This window comes from Rhodamnia argentea, chromosome 10, assembly GCF_020921035.1.
Source record: "Rhodamnia argentea isolate NSW1041297 chromosome 10, ASM2092103v1, whole genome shotgun sequence".
Taxonomy (NCBI): Eukaryota; Viridiplantae; Streptophyta; class Magnoliopsida; order Myrtales; family Myrtaceae; genus Rhodamnia; species Rhodamnia argentea.
The window spans coordinates 7,259,900-7,278,674 of record NC_063159.1 but is presented as its reverse complement, the minus strand read 5'-3'; the positions used below and the strand labels follow the sequence as shown (position 1 = coordinate 7,278,674).

Below are 18,775 nucleotides of genomic sequence, written 5' to 3'. Positions count from 1 at the left end.
GTCAACAAACATTACATAGTATGAAACATATCATAATTTTCATGCTCTCGAGGAAACAGATTTTAGTAATCCATGAACATGGCAGACCAGGGCTCCAGAGCTACCTAAGCATGTGCTTCAACATGTCCAGACATCAACTTGCTATCAGAGCTAACCGTTTAACTATTCATCAAGTACCTTCATTTCTTAATAGCATACTACTTGAGGCCCATCGAATCGACCATCTTGACTAGGAATAAATTTCAAAGGCAAAACACAAGTAGTACCAAATACCCACCTGAAGGTACCAACACCCAAGTACAAATTTAGTAGCATTGCACAGCTTCTGAAGAATTCCCTACCAAGCTGTGCGGCCATCTGTAGTTATGAAACCAATCGCTATGATCGATACTCAGGGAAAAATTCAGCTCGGCCTCGGCCACGGAGCTGGCCCCGGCCAATGGCAACTCCATCCAGGGGAAGTTACACCGCAGGCGCAGCGTCTGCAAATGAGGAGCTGAAACCTCCAGCGTGGATCCTCCGAGGGACGAGTAAACCCACCCATCAATCACCAATTCTCTCATCCTCCTAGAGCGAACCTCGATTCGGGCCGCGCTGCAACAATACTTCAGCTCGAGGGACTCGAGCACGGGACTGCCCCGCGAAAACCACCCTGATCTGTCATCCGTCAATCACAAGTACGCCATAGACAGAACCTGAGAGAGGCCCAATTGATGGCGCCGCTCGATAACTCGAACCCCATTCGGCCGCCGCTCAACCGAAGCTCCACTAGCGAAGGGCAATCGCGGAAGGTTCGCAGCACCGAAAAGAGTTGCTCGAAGGGGGCGAGCACGAGGCGCAGGCCCTTGACACGGCATGTGGCGGCGAACGAAAGCCAAGACTCGAGCTTGGACTCCACATTGGGAGTGAGGCGGGGGAGATCGAGGTGGAATTTTGCGAGGTGGGTCGAGGAGCGAAGGTCGAGGACCGTGTCGACGAAGGAGCAGAATGCCTCCACTGATGAGAGCCGCGCCTTCCAGGGCAGAGAGAAAGCCAGGGTCGGGACGGTGTCGCAGAGCAGCGCGCCACCTGGTCGTCAGGGCGCGGGTCTTGAAGACGTCCGTCGTGGGCAAGAGGCTTAGGCGATCATCTTCTTCTCGCTGCTGCCCTTGTTCTACTTCTTCGCCTGTGTCATCGCCTGCAATTGGGAAGGTTCGACGCCGTCTGCAGAGCGGAGTGAGAGAGCCTGAACATGCATTCGCCGTCGCCGCCATGGATTCTGTGAACTGCCCCTTTTTTTCTTTTCCCCTCCTTGGCTCCTTTACTTTTCAAATTGCTAAAAACAACCGTCAAAAACCTTAATTTTTCTTCGTTCCTTTAATTCCAATAGATGTAAAGATTGGTGAAAATAGAAACCTTCTGTTGTGATGATATAGCTCAATCGCACTTCGTTCTAGTTACTTTTTCGTATTTGTATATTTGACTAGTTCCATGGCTATGATTCATGGTATGATTACTCTACAATACATAATTGCTTTTGCAAGTCTTGCGTAACTGTTGAATTTTCCATTTAGTTAATGTTTTCTTCACCATTAGTCTATATCTCAAACCCCTTAATTCAATTTGTCGGCGACCAAAATGAAGGTCGGGCGCAAAGTGGCAAAGTAGGAAATAACTATCCGATGGGAACCCAAGTTAAGCATTTCAATTGCTAGAGATAGACAAGTTCATCATCTGTTCGATGGAATATGTTAAAGTATTGTCTCACACCGTTTGATAACATGCCTTAAATGATCTTTATATCCATATGGTCTTCATCCACCTATCAGTTTAAATTTTGGGTATGACTTTTTAATAAAATGGATGTCTACAAAGAAGATGTACCGACTATAGCGAGGCACCGAGGGGAAAACAGCAGTCGATAGGAGATCGACCTCTACTATCGAGCAATGAAAGACACTCATTTTCTCTTCCAATCGAAAGTCATGGCTCTGGGCGACGAGAAAAATGTTGATTCCACTTTTCTTAGTTGTCTTAGACAGCTACATGCACAAATATTTTTCTATGTAAGTACCCACCTATGCAAATTGTCCCTATATGCATATATCTTTCCTCTCATACCAACTTTAGAAAGAAAAGATACGCCCAAAGAAGACTTCATGAATAATTTAACGAAGCATGAATTATGAAAGAACCAAAGTTCTATTATTAAAAATTGATGTAAAAATGGTCAAAGATAGGGAAGATGCATGCATCTCGTTGGATGTTTATTCCCTTTGTGAGGTACACTTGATATGGATTTAAACAGATTCTTACAAGTATAGAATATAGATGACGCTAGGGCAAAATCATGTGATTACAATAATAATTTCCTAAGTTTGAAAATCGATTGCACGACCCTGCTAGCTGAGTCTCCATCGGTACATGGTGCACGCCATGGAAGAAGGCATCACCTTTAAGTAGTTTAAATGATTTTTGGGGCGGTGTCGAAGCATGACGGCTCTGTCCATGCGAGAATATGTTATGAATTTCTTGAAGAGAATAGCATGCGCCATTTAGAATTACGTCAGGTTAATATTGTTGAAGTTGATGTCTTATATTTTGTTATCTAAGAAATTATGAGGAGGTTCCGAAAGACCCCCTGACGACCGGACAGCAAGGGGGTCCCGCTCCCCGGCGAGCGGGCGGGGGTTCGGGGGGGCCGCCCCGGTGAGGGTCGTGGGGGCAGCACCCCCGAGCCGCCATAGACGATTTATATTCGGTCATAAAAGGATTTATATAGGAAAGTTAAATATTTTAGGTTATGTGGGCAATTTTGTAATTTGTGTCATGTAGGGTTTCGTTATATATATTTAGGGCGAAACATGTCTCTATAGAGAGAGGGTCTGAGAAAGAATGGTTGTACACTTTTTTATGTTATCGGTTAAACGGATCTCATCTCCCCGTGGACGTAGATAGGCGAACTATCTCCCCTCTTGAACCACGTAAATTCTTGTGTTGAGCAAATTTCCACTACTTTTTTGCATCGTTGAGAGGATTGAATTTAGATATTCGACAAATATTCCCGCCAATTTAAGCTTAATTATTCTCGTAAGGATATCATAATTATATTAATTCTAAATTTTGTTCCTACCATGGGAAATACTTTGTTTGAAGATAGTGACGTAATATTTTTTTTTTATAGGTAAAATTTTCAAGCTTTTTGTTAGTTAATTTTGTGCGTTTTCAAGCTCTAGGGTTCATGATCCATAAATAAAGTATCTTCACAAAAATAACGCATAAGATTTAAACAAATTTAATTACTAAGACATGGGACGCAAAAATTTGAAAATTTTATCTAGTCAAGAAATTAAGAAAAAGATCTAAATTAATATAAGTAGGATATTCCTACGAAAATACTGGTGGGCAAGAAGAAGAAGATGTGGTGAATGATGGAATCGGGCAAGAGGCTTAGGTTACCATTCTATTGTCATGGTCGTCGTCGTTCTTGCTTCTTCGTTGTTTTGCGAGCAGGAATAATTGTTACGATCTCTACTGTTGCATCGTCTACATTATAGAACAAATGGAAGTGAAATTGTTTAGCAAAATTAAATTTGTCGGAATTTTTCATTTTGTTCCATCTCACAATACCAAATAAATTTCGATTTGATTAATCTCCCATTGTATTGTCTCGTCCCGTTTCATTTTAGTGTTTACACAATATTTATTATCTATCATTTGATCAGGGCTATCATAGAGTCAACAAACGGGTTTTTTTCCAAAATAATTTTTTTAAAAAAAATATTTACAAAATTATTTTTTAAAAATAAATATTTACGGATTTGGGCCTCGTTCGACGGTTGAATTGCCGAGTGAGGCCCGCTTGGCAGCCCAATTGCCAAGCAAGGGGCTGGGCCCACCCCAACCCCTTGCTCGGCGGTTGGGCTACCGAGCAAAGCAGACACCCGGCCCATTTTTTTTTAATTTCGTATTTTTTTTATTAAGATCTATAATTATTTATTAGGAATATGGTAATATTTTACTATTAACTGTTATGTCTTGCCCATTCCTAACCAAAGTGCTCCAAGAAGGCCCATTTTCAATCAATTGGAGTATATTGATTTTTGAAAAAAAAAAACACAAGAGATGGAACAAGCCCGAACGACAACCAACGGGGTACAAGGTACAGTAAGTAACACTATTTGCAGTTTAATTAATCTGTACACATATTAAAAGACGTGATATTAATTTGGACATGAAAAACTGCCTAGACCCCTTTCCCACTACAAAAGACGTGATTTAATGAGTATGGTATGGAAAGATTGAAAGAGGAAAGAGGGAAAGAAGGGTTCGTTCGATATCGAGAAGTGGCACCGAAGGAAGAAAATGCAAAATTGACAAGGAAAATGGCGTTTTTTGGGAAAAAGCCGGGCCAAACCACCTACGGCGGTTTGCCAATGGATTCGTCTCGAAAAATTACATGAAATAAAAAAAAAATCATCTCAAACGAACTGCCGAGTGGGCCTCACTCGGCAATTCAACCACCGAGCGAGGCCCAAATCGGTAAATATTTATTTTTAAAAAATATTTTTGTAAATATATATTTTTTTAAAATTATTTTGGAAAAAAACCCTCAACAAACAACTACACACCTATGTTCTTATTTATCTCTCTAACATGATCAAACAAACTTAAAAAAAAAAAATCATTTCAATCTCAAACTTTTTGTCATAACTTTCATGAAAGGTCCATGATATATTATGATGTCATACTATCATATTCAAAAGTCAACCGAGTCTCTAACAAAAGGGCGCGTGCTAAGAAAAAGTTAATATGCTTAAGATTCCGAAATGTGAAAAATTTAACTTACCAAAGTGAGAATTTAAACTTGAGTCCGGAAAGCATTACTGATTCCGAGAATCGTGATTTGAAGCGTTAGAAATTTAGTACTTTTAGGCTTCATTTTTGTAGCAAAAAATAAAGGATTTGAGAAATAATTTCTTAAAAATGATCAATTGTATCGCTTGAAATAATTAATTAATAAAAAAAAATTCATTATCGACAATAATTTGTGTCTTAACATTGTCATAGATGCTAAAAATATTTTTTCTTTCATTCATTTTTTAATCGATAGAAGTGGTCATTTTTAAAAAAATATTTTTCAAATCCTTTATTTTCCGCGAAACAAGCCGACCCTTAAAGTTTGATTGAGTCTCTTGTTTAGTAATATATCAGTATAATTCATGATCAACTTCATATGAAATTTATCGAGAATAAAGTCTAAGATCGACACATCTTTCTCTTTTTTTTTTTGTAAATTATTTTAACTACGCAAACGGAAATGCTGTAATGTCGTGCTACCGATTGTGACTTTTTTTGCTTGAGGTTGCATTTTCTTTTGATAAATAAAACAAAGGTGTCAATACTAAGATGAACATTTCAAACCTTTTATTACCGTAAAATAAAAAGTTGGAAAAAACCACGAAAGAATTGTAAGCTTCTCTAACATTTATTGGATTTTTATGCACTTAAGACATTTTGAGATAAATGCATTGAAAGTTCTAAAACTTGTCACGAAAGTGCAATGAACTCCCAAAACTTTCAAAAAATGTAATATAGTTCTAAAACTTATCACGAAAGTACAATCTAGTATTGAAATTTTAAAAAAATTCAATTGAGTCTTACAATTTTCAAGAATTGCAATTAACGGAAGGATTTGATTGGATCAATTTGATAAATTTTAGACTCGATTGCACTTTGGATTCCATTACATTTTCATGATAAGTTTTAGGACTAAATTCGTGATAAATTTTAGGAATTTTAACATGCTTATCCCGCACATTTCACATGCAAGTCTCGTGGCTAGTTTTTTTTTTTTTTTTTTTTGGTTCAAGTCTCGTGGCTAGTTAAAAAAACAAAAACATTTAAAAAAAGAAATAAAGAAAGAAAGTTACATCTACTTTTGAAGCCAATGAGACTCACGGTTGCACCAAACCCCGACCCGTCAAAAGCGGCAACTTTATTTGACAGTTGACCCGTCAACAACACAATATTAACAAAAATATATTTCAAAGCATATTCTATTTAGACAATTTTCAGTTCTATCTATTCACGGGTCTTGACCTCACTCAATTGTTGAAATGCAAATTTCACCCTAATAATAAAACTCCAAGTCCTTATTATACCCAAAATAAATAAATTCAAATCACGAACTGGCTCGACTATGTAGGCGCAAAACTGAAATTAGAAATAACATAAAATCGAGATATTTTTGCATCGCGACTTTCTTACGCAACGTTGACTTTCGGGGATGCCCACGAATCTGGAATTTTGCCTGGCTTACGTAATTATATTTGAGGTAATGACATAAATAATCCATAAACTTTGACCCAACAAGTAATGTAATCCATGAACTATATGAAGATGTTCAATAACGTCTCTTTAGAGACTAAATTGAATGTCTATCAAAAGTACGAGGATCACAATGAACAAGTTAAAAGTGCAAGATCGCATTGAATAAATTAAAAATTCGGGTATGACAATACACGTTGGGATAAAATTCGAAGTTCATATTGAGCAAATTTAAAATTCAGTGAACCACATTGCATATTAAGCCAAAATTTACGGATCATTTATATCATTTAGCCATTATACTTCGATGTAGCCTGTTAGTAGTCATTTACAAAACAATTTAAGACCCACTTTGGTGATGAATAAGAATCGCGTGCCGCTACAAAATGCAAACCTGCTATCGAACCTTCAATCTTCGCCTCTTCTTATAGCCTTCATGGGAGAAAAAAATAAAATAAAAAAGGAGACAAGCTCTTATCTCCACCGCCGCCGACGAGAGCACTTATCTCCACCGCTGCCGACGAGAGCACGGTCAAGCGAGCACGAATTCGCATATCAAGAAAATTTATAGAGAGAAATCCAAACTCGACATGGCACGACACGACGTGACTTATTTAATGCATTCGGATCATTCTTTTGCCTGAAAATGTCATTTTATTATTGGCAAAAAAAGAAAGAAAGAAAGAAAGAAAGAAAGAAAGTAAAAGCACAGCCGAAGTTACAGCGTTACCAATCAAAGCTTAAAGCAAGACAAGAGACTCTGGTTTTTCCCGATTTGTAGATTGGTTGTGGTGAAGAGGCGGAGCCACGTGACGGATACTGCCTTGGTCCCCACTCCAACGTCGTAAACCTAAAATCAGCGGCCCCAGATCCTGTTCCTTGCTAATACGACGGATGCGAAATCAACGGTCGCGCAGCTCCACTTGTCCTCTCTCTCTCGCTCTCTATATATAATGCTGTTTGCCGATCATTTCCTTCGATTTTGGGTGCGAAGCATATTCCGATTCTTACCCATCTCTGTCTTCGTTCAGATCGGGCTTTGTTGGTTGTTGTCGTCATAGGAGAGAGGCTTCTTGGGTCGTCTGCTTCTCTGTGATATTTTTCGTGCGACGACAAGCTTGGAGTTAAGGCTGTGTTGAGGAGATACGCAAATGGGGAGCTCCGGATTCTCATGGAAGCTGGCGGATCACCCGAAGCTGCCCAAGGGGAAGACGATCGCCATGGTGGTCTTGGACGGCTGGGGCGAGGCCAAGCCCGACCAGTACAACTGCATCCACATCGCCCAGACCCCCACCATGGACTCGCTCAAGGAGGTGCGTTTTGCGAGCTCGGTTTTCTTTGCGTCCCTTATAGCTTACGAATAATGATCGGCGAATGTAGGATCTGGGTTTTTGGCTGATTTGGTTCCGATCATGGGTCAGAGTTGTTCCGGTTGATTTGAGTCGAGTGGTGCAAATTGGTTGCTAGTGATGGACTGTGAGTCTTTGATAGAGACTGTCGAGTGGATTGGTGACGGATCTGGAGATCATTAATCCTTTGCCTTGGTCGCTGATGCTATCCCGTGATTTGGACATTAATTGTCGATTTTGGGCTCTTTTTTATTGTCGGTGATCTGACGATTCCATGTCAAATTTCTAATTTTGACCCACCTTATTACCCAATGAACAATCGTTGATCTTCCTAGCTTTATCTTCTATACCATATACATCTCTGAGCAACTCAAGCTCCATATAGTTTACCCAATTCGTATGGAATCGAATTATTGCTTCTGATGTTTGTTTAGCTATCGTCAAATTAGATTTGCTTGGATGCTCCATTAGCCTTTGCTTATGGATCTTATTCTATGCTGAATGAGAATTTACACTTTTCGTGTTAAAGGGTGCCCCTGAGAAATGGAGATTGGTCAGAGCTCATGGAACTGCAGTGGGTCTCCCAACGGAGGATGACATGGGTAACAGTGAGGTCGGTCACAACGCTCTCGGCGCTGGCCGCATTTTTGCTCAAGGGTGAGCTTTTTCTGCTGGGTTTTAGCATAGTTTATGCTTCTTTTATTGTCGGTATCACTTCGGCCCTTCTCTTTATTTATGTAATGGTTCAAGTGCTTTGAAAGCGAGAAATTGTAAAACCTCTCTTTCCAAATGTAGTGCAAAGCTTGTTGACCTTGCTCTTGCTTCCGGAAAGATTTATGATGGAGAAGGTTTCAACTACATTAAGGAAAGTTTCAAGACTGGTACCTTACATTTGATTGGGCTCCTAAGTGATGGTGGAGTGCATTCTAGGCTTGATCAAGTGCAGGTCTGCTCTCTAATCCCATCTTGTACATCTTTTGCACGTTTAGCTGACTTTTGCAGCTGTAATGATTAGCCCTTTGCTCCGTGGTGCAGTTGCTGCTAAAAGGATCTGCCGAGCGTGGTGCTAAAAGAATTCGTGTCCATATTCTTACAGATGGACGTGATGTTTTGGATGGTTCAAGCGTGGGCTTTGTAGAAACTCTTGAAAATGACCTTGCAGATTTAAGAGCTAAAGGTATTGATGCACAAATTGCATCTGGTGGAGGTCGAATGTATGTCACTATGGACCGGTATGAGGTATGTGATCATGCCAGTGTCGGGTGTGGTTTTAAGTGTTTGTGAGCTTTTCTGGTTGTTTTGTTTTTTGGTCATAGAGCTTTTCTAGTTGTTGATTGGGTCATTTTACTAGTTCTGTATATGAAAATAAATTTAACGCTTCAAAGAACCAGTTACATGTGTGAGGTCTTTTGCATAAGATGGTTGGTAGGAACTTTGTATCTGTTATTGCTATTTCTCTTCTATTATTGCTGTTATGACAGGTGAGATAGGGGACTTTGTCCAGTAAAATCTAGCTGGTTATGCTGAAAGTTGTAGGAACTTGGTTATCGATTTATTCTTTGCCTGTGATCTACCCATCTACTTTCGTTCATTTCTGCCACACCAACATAGATAGCGCCGCCTGGGCGAGCAAACCAACAAATTCCAGGGCCGGCCTATGACGTTGATTACTTAATCTGTTAGATAATCAATAGAAAGAATGTCATTAAATTGTTATCCGGTGCATACCATATAAAGTCCCTCCTTAATACTATATCTTGTTGATCTGCCATGGAAAAATATTCTTGTTGAATTGTTTTCAGACCACAATATTAGGAGCTTCTTGCAAGTCTCTCTATATTAGCATTTCATCAGTTGTAATGTTGACCACATGATAAACATATTAGTATGAACCTCGCGCAGAACGATTGGGAGGTTGTAAAACGAGGATGGGATGCACAAGTTCTCGGTGAAGCTCCTCACAAGTTTAAGAGTGCTGTTGAAGCTGTGAAGAAGCTAAGGCAGGAACCCAAGGCCAACGACCAATATTTGCCTCCATTTGTCATTGTCGATGACAATGGAAAGCCAGTGGGCCCAATAGTGGATGGTGATGCTGTTGTTACATTTAATTTCCGTGCTGACCGGATGGTTATGATTGCAAAGTCACTCGAATATGAAGATTTTGACAAATTTGATCGTGTTAGAGTCCCTAAAATTCGTTACGCTGGAATGCTTCAGTATGATGGTGAATTGAAGCTTCCAAGCCGTTACCTTGTCTCTCCTCCAGAGATAGAAAGAACATCTGGTGAATATCTTGTGTATAATGGTGTACGGACATTTGCCTGCAGGTAAGTCTGCCATATTGCCTTTTTTTTGCTTTTTAACTGTGCTGAATGTGCATTTCAAGCTGTACATTTTTGAAATTGGTTGTGCTCTTCCTCATTAATTGACATCTGATATCTTGCTCTTTTACTTATTGAGCGTTTTGTCTTGCATAACTCATTGTAATGTTTAAGAATAGTGGAGTCACTTTTCAGGTTCTCATGTCTACTGTTTTTCTTTAGAAGCTGCATTTTATTTGACCTGGTTTTGCTTTTAACATTTGTTAGAGTTTATATACTGACATTCTTTCGTTCTTCATCCAAATAGCGAGACTGTCAAATTTGGCCACGTCACATTTTTCTGGAATGGAAATCGCTCTGGCTATTTTAATCCTGAAATGGAAGAATATGTGGAAATTCCTAGCGACAGTGGAATTACATTCAATGTCAATCCAAAAATGAAGGCACTCGAAATTGCTGTGAAAGCTAGGGATGCCATCCTAAGCGGTAAATTTGACCAGGTAATTCTGTGATGTGGATGACGGCTCCCATTACTTATCATCGTGAAAATGGAAGAAGTGAACAGCCTGACACAGGAGGCTTTGAGTTTTGATCCTATCCTATAATTTGACTGTTACATTTGCATTTGCAACTGAAGGTACGAGTTAATCTTCCCAATGGTGACATGGTGGGGCATACAGGAGACATTGAGGCAACGATTGTGGCATGCAAAGCTGCTGATGAAGCAGTCAAGGTGTGATGTCCTGAATTTTGTTACACTTTAGTCCAAGTGTCGGTTTTGTTTCCAGTGTTCATTCGGGGACATTCTTTTAAGCTTGACTTGCCATGAACAGATTGGCTCAGCCTGTTTAGTTCTGAGACAGTATATTTGTGTTGAGCACACAGAACTTTAAAGAAGAGGATCTTCATTGAAGCTTCGCTTAATCCCACCACCGAACAAAACCCCCAAGCACCGAAATATATATATCTTTCCTCTCTTTTCTAGGACAAGTAACTGAGCCTCTTTTCGCACATACATTCACAGAGAGAGAGAGAGAGAGAGAGAGAGAGAGAGAGAGAGAGAGAGAGAGAGTATGGGGTCACTGAATGGGGTACCTTCTGTAACTGCAGATGATCCTTGATGCTGTAGAGCAAGTGGGAGGAATATATGTCGTCACTGCAGATCATGGAAATGCTGAAGATATGGTGAAGAGAAACAAGTCGGGGCAGCCTCAGCTTGACAAGAATGGAAACATTCAGATCCTCACTTCCCACACTCTTGAGCCAGTAAGTTCATTTTGTTCTTTTCCTCATCTCTTTTTGTGGAAAACATGACATACATTACAAAAATTGGGCTAGTGATCTCCAATGTAGAATTTCATTCGCTGCTAGTGCTGGTTATCGGGAAAGCATTAATGAGATCTCTTTCGTACTTGTTTTGCAGGTGCCCATTGCCATTGGAGGCCCAGGGTTGGCACCTGGAGTTAGGTTCCGCAGCGACGTACCTGCTGGAGGGCTCGCGAACGTTGCTGCCACTGTGATGAATCTTCACGGGTTTGAGGCTCCTGGCGATTACGAGCCTACCCTTATAGAAGTAGTCGACTGATAATTAGTGTAAACTCAATTAAGTCTCGGCAGTTTTGGATTGAGCGCCAGGCGATGAGGATTGCCTGTGGATTAATATATGCTTGAATAAGTTCAAACTGAGTTTGACCCGGATTTGGTGAGTCATTGGTATCGAACACCCAAATTTTGTTGCTTACGGACTGAACAGCAATTCACAATCGGGCAAATTGTTGTACTATCTGCTGAATATCTGATTACTCTTTCTCAGACCTCATCCGAGTGTTCTCTCATTCTCCTTTTGTCTCAATTTTGCCTAAAACTGTTGGCGGAACGTATCATACAGAAAAAAAAACACAGCTGTTGATTGTGTCAGCCCCATACGATGAAGTCGGTTTATGCGGATTCTGGTCTTTTTTGTCTCTCGACTTGCGTGGTTCAGGTCTTCCTAGGCAATTTTTCGGTATTGATATGTTAAATTGGGTTGCCAATCACTTTATAAGATCTGATATGTGCTGCGTCTTTGTTTATACCGAGTGGAATTCATTTGATCACATGACCATAGAGTTTGGGAAAAACTAGTGATTAAGTTGGTGGCTCTCTCGAAAGCAAACATCAAGCCTGGCTAATATCCTCACTAAAGTATTTCATTCCTTATGACACAGATTTTGACATAATATGTGACAATGTTAAAGGTATTATTTTTCACATAAACCATAGTATCATTGAAATAATATACGTTGTTAACAGTATGGTGGATATAATAGCTATTTGAGCCATGATTAGTATAATTAGTAACTAGCAAATGATTAAATGAATACTATGGTACTTAATTATGAAGATTTAGACAATCATTCCTAATAGTGAGATAATTATTTGACCAAAAAAATAGTGAGATAATTAATGTGTTTCTGTTATTTGATAATCAAAAGTCATAATATATATGTATTTCTGTTACTTAATGATTCATGTATGATTATGATTCGGATATAATCACACGATATGTGTTTTTATTGACGGTTAACACTACGAAAAATCGAAACTAGTATACCTATGATCAATTTACCCTTTATTAGGTTTCGTTAAATTAAAATGTTAAATTGCTGAGTTGTGTCGCGACCCGATCTCGAAAAAATCGGGCTAATGGATTACTAAGCCTCCAGGATGAGCTTAGCTTAGGCCCTCCCAAGCCCATACCAAATGTTAAGGGGAAAATTCGAAGTCGATCCTAGTGTAATCGAGTGGTATGTGTATGCGTACATGCAAAGGGGAGTCACCACCAGTCTTTAGGGAAAGTAGACTGGAAACCCTATCAAATATTCGAGAAATGTCGTTTGATTCTACGTAACAAGAGATTAATGGTCCAAGGATTTGATTACACCAGTGTTTCCACCGATGTCCTTTCGGCACTAGAATTGGGAGTTTTTGTAATATGCGCGTGCAAGTATGAGTTTGTCCTATCAATCACGATCAAGGTGTGTAATGTGCGCAATCAAAGAATCAATGACGTGCGGATAAAATACATCAAATCAAACATGGCATCCCTAGTTAAACCCTAGGAGCTTAGAGAACGGTGTGATTAAAACTTGGAACAATTTCGGGACAATTTCCCCGAAGGGGCAAAATTGTCATTTTCGGGCGTTTTAAGGGTCAAAGCCAGGGAAACACGGCTAATCCAACCATTTCCCTATTTTTTTTTTTAATATTTAACTTTTTATAATTTATTTATTTTTATTTTCCGGATCGGCCCGAATTTCCCTCAATTTTCTCTCCCCACTGGGACCAATCCTAAAACTCAATCTTGGCCCAAATTTGAGAACAAGCCCGAGGGTCATAATACCAGAACTAATAAACACTCGGGCCAACCTCTAATAGGCTTTATCACTTGTTTACTTTTTACTTGTTCCCTTCTTCTTTTCGGTTTCCCGGGTCTTCTTCCCCTTGAGTCTTCTACGTGAATTTTCTTCTCTCAGACTTCACTGCGACCCGCCATGGACGTAGCCAACCATTAACCTTATCCATCGTCGACCTAACGCCAACGCGGACAACCACCAAGGCCACGCGATAAGTAGCCGAGCTCTTCGCGACGTAACACTGAAGGTCGACAAACAGTGACGCGCAAATTCAGCCAACAACAAGCAACTACACGAAGAGCGCAAATGAACAATGCGGAGAAGCACTACGGGACAAGAGGGCGAGCTACTAACCAGACACATATAGAGATAGCTCAGAAACGCACGCCCTTCGTCTGGCCCAGACCCGCTGTCTGATCCAACCACACCGCTTCTTCTCGCGCGCCCGAAGCCTACTGGGGTCGTGCTCGCCTTGCCGTTGTCGCCTCTGGATCGCCGGCCATCTCCAACGACCAATACCGGACCCATACCGCTAACGTCCTTACGCAAGAAGGGCTAGCTGAGTGGAGACTCAACTCGCGAATGGACATCTCGATTTCGAGCGCCCGAATTCCCGGTCCCCTCAGGCTCTTTCGAGCTCTCTTTGCGCAGACCTTTGCTGGCTGGTAGTCGTCCCGCGAGAGATGATGGAGGTGGTCGGCAGATTAACGTGAGGCTGAACCAGAGAGAAAGGCGTCTTCCGTTTCTCTTCTCGTTCCCTCCTCGCACGCACGGCTCTTCTTTTGCTCCTCTGGTTCTGCAACAAAACTGGGCAGGGAGAGACCATCGACAGCGCTCGGGTCAACGGTGGGGACGCGACGGCCGCGCTCGTCGGGAGTTCTGATTTGGACCCGCTTTTTGCAAGAGTAAGAACGCTTCCTCGATCCAGACGGCGGTTCGGGCCCTACCGTTTGTCCGGTCGGTCTAGAATCTTTCTGAACAAATCGAGTTTTTTTTTTTTTTTAAAACCCAAATCAAGTTCTCGAAATCTAAAGTGGCAGAGGTGCAAATGGAATCAAAAGAGAATTCTTGACTATTTTTCCAGATTTTTTTTTAACCTCATTCGGTATTTCCTCTAATTTTCTGCCATTTTTAAATGAAAAGAAATTCCAAAAAAATCCTCAAAAATGAAAAAAAAATATTTTTTTGCTCGAAATTGATTCCTTATGCCTGGTCAAGGGTTCCAAAGTTGATTTTTGAATTTTATGAATTTTTCTTGATTTTTAATTAATTTTGAAAATACAAATGATTGAAAAACAAGTGTCAACAAGTTGGATGACATGTAACAGTTTATAGGAGTACCAATTTGGAGCTTTTGCCATTCGTTTATCACGGGTGTATCGATTTCAAGTTATTTTTTGTGAAATTAATATATTTTAATGAAAACTAACAAATGGTAAATTTATTATAGATGTACCGGTTTGAGATTTTTCGAGACATTAACTATTATATTGAAATGTATTATTTGTTACATAAATCATAGTATCATTGAAATAATATACTTTATTAACATTATGGTGGCGATAACAGCAATTTGAGCCATGATTAGTATAATTAGTAGCTAAAAAAAGGGTTGAATGAATAGTATAATACTTAATTACGAAGATCTAGACAATAATTCTAAATAGCAAGATGATCAATGTGGTTATTTAATAGTAACAATACGTCTTTCGGTTATTTAAATAATTAATGTATGATTATGATTAGATGTAATCATATAATATGTGATAAGAAACAATTAAATGAATAGCGCAATAATTAATTATGAAGATCGAGAGAATCATCCCTAACGGTAAGCGACTAATGTTGTGCTAGTTATTACATAACTAATCATTTCCGACATAATAAATGACTTCGTAGTATCATAATTTTGCACAATAACAATTACATGAATATTTACTCATTTTGAATGTTTTATTATTGTGTGGATATAATAATAAAATAATTAGTAAAATGGGAAAAAAAAAATAATTGGATGATCATCGAGGGCAAAAAGGGCAAATCGACAAAATGACGTGGCAGAGACCCATTCGAAATTCAAAGCACATGGAGGAGGGAAAGCACGTGCCAACTCATCTCCCTCCTCTCGACAAAATTCAAAATCGTCACCGACGCCGACCGTTTCTCCCTCCCCCCACTTCGCAACCCCTCAACGCTCAACGTTCCAAAACCAAAACCACCGCCCGTTACTAGAGAGAGAGAGAGAGAGTGATCGGAGATCGGAGATGGAGAAGTACGAGAAGCTGGAGAAGGTCGGCGAGGGCACGTACGGCAAGGTCTACAAGGCCAAGGACAAGGCGACGGGCCAGCTCGTCGCGCTCAAGAAGACGCGCCTCGAGATGGACGAGGAAGGCGTGCCCCCCACCGCCCTCCGCGAGGTCTCCCTCCTCCAGTTGCTCTCCCAGTCCCTCTACGTCGTCCGCCTCCTCTGCGTCGAGCACGTCGACGCCGCCACCTCCAAGCGCAAGGCCCCCTCCGCCGCCGACGACGGCGGCCATGGCGCCTCCGCCGCCGCCGCCGGGAAGCCGATGCTGTATCTCGTGTTCGAGTACCTGGACACCGATCTCAAGAAGTTCATCGATTCGCACCGTAAGGGGCCGAATCCTAGGCCCATCCCTCCCGCGCTCGTCCAGAACTTCCTCTACCAGCTCCTCAAGGGCGTCGCTCACTGCCACAGCCACGGCGTGCTCCACCGCGATCTCAAGCCACAGAACCTGCTCGTCGACAAGGAGAAGGGGATCTTGAAGATCGCCGATCTGGGGCTGGGTCGCGCCTTCACCGTCCCTCTCAAGAGTTATACTCATGAGGTTTATGCTTTTTAATGATCCTTTCATGGTGTTCGGAGTTGGAGACCGCTGTTGAATGGAACTTATGATTTTGGCAAACTCTTGGTGCAGGTTGTCACTCTCTGGTACAGAGCACCTGAGGTGTTGCTGGGATCTACTCACTACTCAATTGGGGTGGATATGTGGTCTGTTGGGTGTATCTTCGGTAACAATCTAATGAAATCTGTCGCCTGGAAGTGGGTGATGTCATTTTTTATTTTAGTTATTTGCTCTATTTTCTGAAAGCCCTTTGCATCAGCCATGTTAGATCTCTGGCTTACTTCTGCTGAAATCACCTTCTTCAGTATGGGACTCAAATATTCTTCGTTCGGATGTTATAGACAACACTTTCAAGCGGTCTCTGTAGAGGTATAGGTGTTGCGTTTCTAAAGCATGGATAGGTATAAGTTCTTCGGTTTCTTTGATTTCAGATTTTTCATGAGGATGTAGAGTCCATAATATGCAGGACACGGTGTTAATTGTTGTGATCATCTCACTTTTAGCGTCATGGGTGACTCGACGAAAAGAGTTACACCATGGTCAAACTTGATCGATATGTTGAATGGCAAGTAGAGAGGAGACACTCTTCCTCACATTCCTGCGCCAAGTGCTTGTGCTTCCATCTCTTTGGTTTCTGTCATATCTAGTCATGAGGTGCTTGTTGTGGTCAGCAACAGGTCCTGGCTTTCTCTGTTCCCTCTGTATAGTGCTGTGATTAATTTCAGACACTTCCTTATTTTGCTCGATTTTTTGATCTTTTCTTTTTTTTTTTGTCGATTTCCTTCCGCATATGGAAAGTATATCTCTCGTCTCCTGCTTATCCTAACTTTAGATGTCCCGGTTCATCACAGCTGAGATGGTAAGAAGGCAAGCGTTATTTCCTGGGGACTCTGAGTTTCAGCAACTGCTTCACATATTCAGGTCATTTGTTTCGCCCATTAATATGAAGGCCTTAAAACCAGCTATCTTATGTCCTCTTTCTAACTTCTTCTAATCTTTGTTGATGCATTGGAAGTAGTACTTATGAATCCTTGATCCGCTGAGAATAACACACCATAGTCTATTTGTTAGGCTACAGTGTGAACTGGGTAGTAATTGACAATAGTACCTCACTTTCAGTTGTTCTATTTGATGTGTATTTTCTCCACTCTGATGATAAGGGACAATCCCAAGTCGTACCTTGTGTGTTCAAGTTTATGTTGATGATGAGTTTTAGTAATCCTGCTAAGATTATTTGGATATTTGCAACTGAAGGCTAATGGGAACCCCAACTGAGCAGCAATGGCCAGGAGTTACCACTTTGAGGGATTGGCATGTTTATCCACAATGGGAACCTCAGAACTTGGCAAGAGCTGTTCCATCCCTTGGACCTGATGGGGTGGACCTTATGTCGGTTAGTATTTGTACCCTTGTTTGTCTACGCTACATAAATATATGCAAGAAGATGATTTGGCTTGAATTGTGCTCTCTGTCTGAAACTGTTTTCTACCATTGACCCATGATCATTGTTGTAAGGCTACATAAAAAGAGTTGGAGGCTAGTAAAACAAATGATGTAGGGGCGGAATTGCGCAATGCCAATAAGTATGGATTCTTAGCTAATCCATGGATTTTCCTAGTAGTGCCAGCATGCCTTGATTCTTGGCTTAATGCGTGAATCTGTTCTCTATATTGAAGTGAAAGCCCTCAAAATACAATTGCAAGCAAATGTGAAGTACAGAAAAAAGTTGGAAGTTGTTTTCTGGCAAGCGAGAGGGCCAAGGATTGGAACTCTAGGTTGTGTCGATGGTCACAAATAATGTGCATGTGGAAAGATATGACTTCTGATTTGAGTATCTGAGCTTTTTGTAGTGCTCAATCATGCATGTCTGTAGCCAACATTGGTTGCTCTTTGGCAAATAATTGCCCGAATCTTATGGGATGATACATCTCTCTGTTATATTCTACATCCTGGAGACTCTTAATTGTTGTACTTGACTGATGCAGAAAATGCTGAAATATGATCCTGCCGAGAGGATCTCAGCCAAAGCAGCACTTGATCATCCTTATTTTGACAGTCTTGACAAGTCTCAGTTCTGATAATGCCTCGGATACGGTCAAGTGTTCACTGGACGTGCTCTTATGTTCTATGTAGTTCTTGTATTTACGTTAAAGTTGCTTTCACTGCTTAAAGGTCTTCTGTTTGCTCGGCACTTGATGAATCCGACTGTCATCATCTTGGTGATGAAGTTTCATGTAACACTACCAATGATTTTTTTTTTTTAAATAGTGGCAATGGCTATGTTCCCCGAGAATTCCAATGTCTCTGTCTTTCTAACGTTTAATCAGGCGTCGATGGTTGAATGTCCATTGCTATATATAGTTGACAAAAATGGATGACATGTGTAGTGAAGGGGCGCTTTCGGTTCCCTTAGCAATTGGGATAAGAATTGTGACTATTTTGATGGAGGTTCTTTATTCATTAGAGATTATTGTGGGCTCTCGTAACAGAGTGATGCCATTGCTGGATGCAAGTTGGGCAAATAAGGGACGTTGTAG

General features: G+C 40.8%; 3 protein-coding genes across 5 annotated transcripts in view; 2 read left to right on the top strand and 1 right to left on the bottom strand.

Moving 5' to 3' along the window:
* Nucleotides 1-18,775, bottom strand: part of LOC115750563 (protein FAR-RED ELONGATED HYPOCOTYL 3) — an 874,908-nt gene that overhangs the window by 359,807 nt on the left and 496,326 nt on the right. The gene's annotated exons all lie outside the window — the stretch shown is intronic.
* LOC115750559 (2,3-bisphosphoglycerate-independent phosphoglycerate mutase) lies at nt 7,273-11,799 on the top strand. Its single transcript, XM_030688013.2, has 9 exons — nt 7,273-7,622; nt 8,188-8,315; nt 8,454-8,604; nt 8,694-8,897; nt 9,561-9,985; nt 10,287-10,479; nt 10,617-10,712; nt 11,090-11,245; nt 11,403-11,799. Exons 1-9 carry the CDS (start codon nt 7,461-7,463, stop codon nt 11,562-11,564), a joined length of 1,677 nt encoding a protein of 558 aa, XP_030543873.1. The 5' UTR covers nt 7,273-7,460; the 3' UTR covers nt 11,565-11,799.
* Nucleotides 10,987-18,561, top strand: LOC115750560 (cell division control protein 2 homolog C). 3 transcript variants are annotated; one of them, XM_048285972.1, is made up of 6 exons: nt 10,987-11,052; nt 15,631-16,220; nt 16,311-16,404; nt 17,090-17,159; nt 17,493-17,631; nt 18,224-18,561. In XM_048285972.1, the coding sequence occupies exons 2-6, from the start codon at nt 15,639-15,641 to the stop codon at nt 18,314-18,316; spliced, it is 978 nt and encodes a 325-aa protein (XP_048141929.1). In that variant the 5' UTR covers nt 10,987-11,052; nt 15,631-15,638; the 3' UTR covers nt 18,317-18,561. The 3 variants fall into 3 exon arrangements, with proteins under 3 accessions (XP_048141929.1, XP_030543875.1, XP_048141928.1); XM_030688015.2 differs by having other exon boundaries at nt 11,002-11,034; nt 15,624-16,220; XM_048285971.1 differs by lacking the exon at nt 10,987-11,052 and having other exon boundaries at nt 15,539-16,220.

What these genes read in the sequence shown, in the direction of transcription:
- LOC115750559 (XM_030688013.2), top strand. Translation starts at nt 7,461, where the DNA reads ATGGGGAGCTCCGGATTCTCATGGAAGCTGGCGGATCACCCGAAGCTG. An exon ending in CCATGGACTCGCTCAAGGAG is followed by an intron (nt 7,623 to 8,187) that starts GTGCGTTTTGCG and finishes TTCGTGTTAAAG; the next exon opens with GGTGCCCCTGAGAAATGGAG. An exon ending in CTAGGCTTGATCAAGTGCAG is followed by an intron (nt 8,605 to 8,693) that starts GTCTGCTCTCTA and finishes TCCGTGGTGCAG; the next exon opens with TTGCTGCTAAAAGGATCTGC.
- LOC115750560 (XM_048285972.1), top strand. Translation starts at nt 15,639, where the DNA reads ATGGAGAAGTACGAGAAGCTGGAGAAGGTCGGCGAGGGCACGTACGGC. An exon ending in TCAAGAGTTATACTCATGAG is followed by an intron (nt 16,221 to 16,310) that starts GTTTATGCTTTT and finishes CTCTTGGTGCAG; the next exon opens with GTTGTCACTCTCTGGTACAG. An exon ending in CAACTGCTTCACATATTCAG is followed by an intron (nt 17,160 to 17,492) that starts GTCATTTGTTTC and finishes TTGCAACTGAAG; the next exon opens with GCTAATGGGAACCCCAACTG.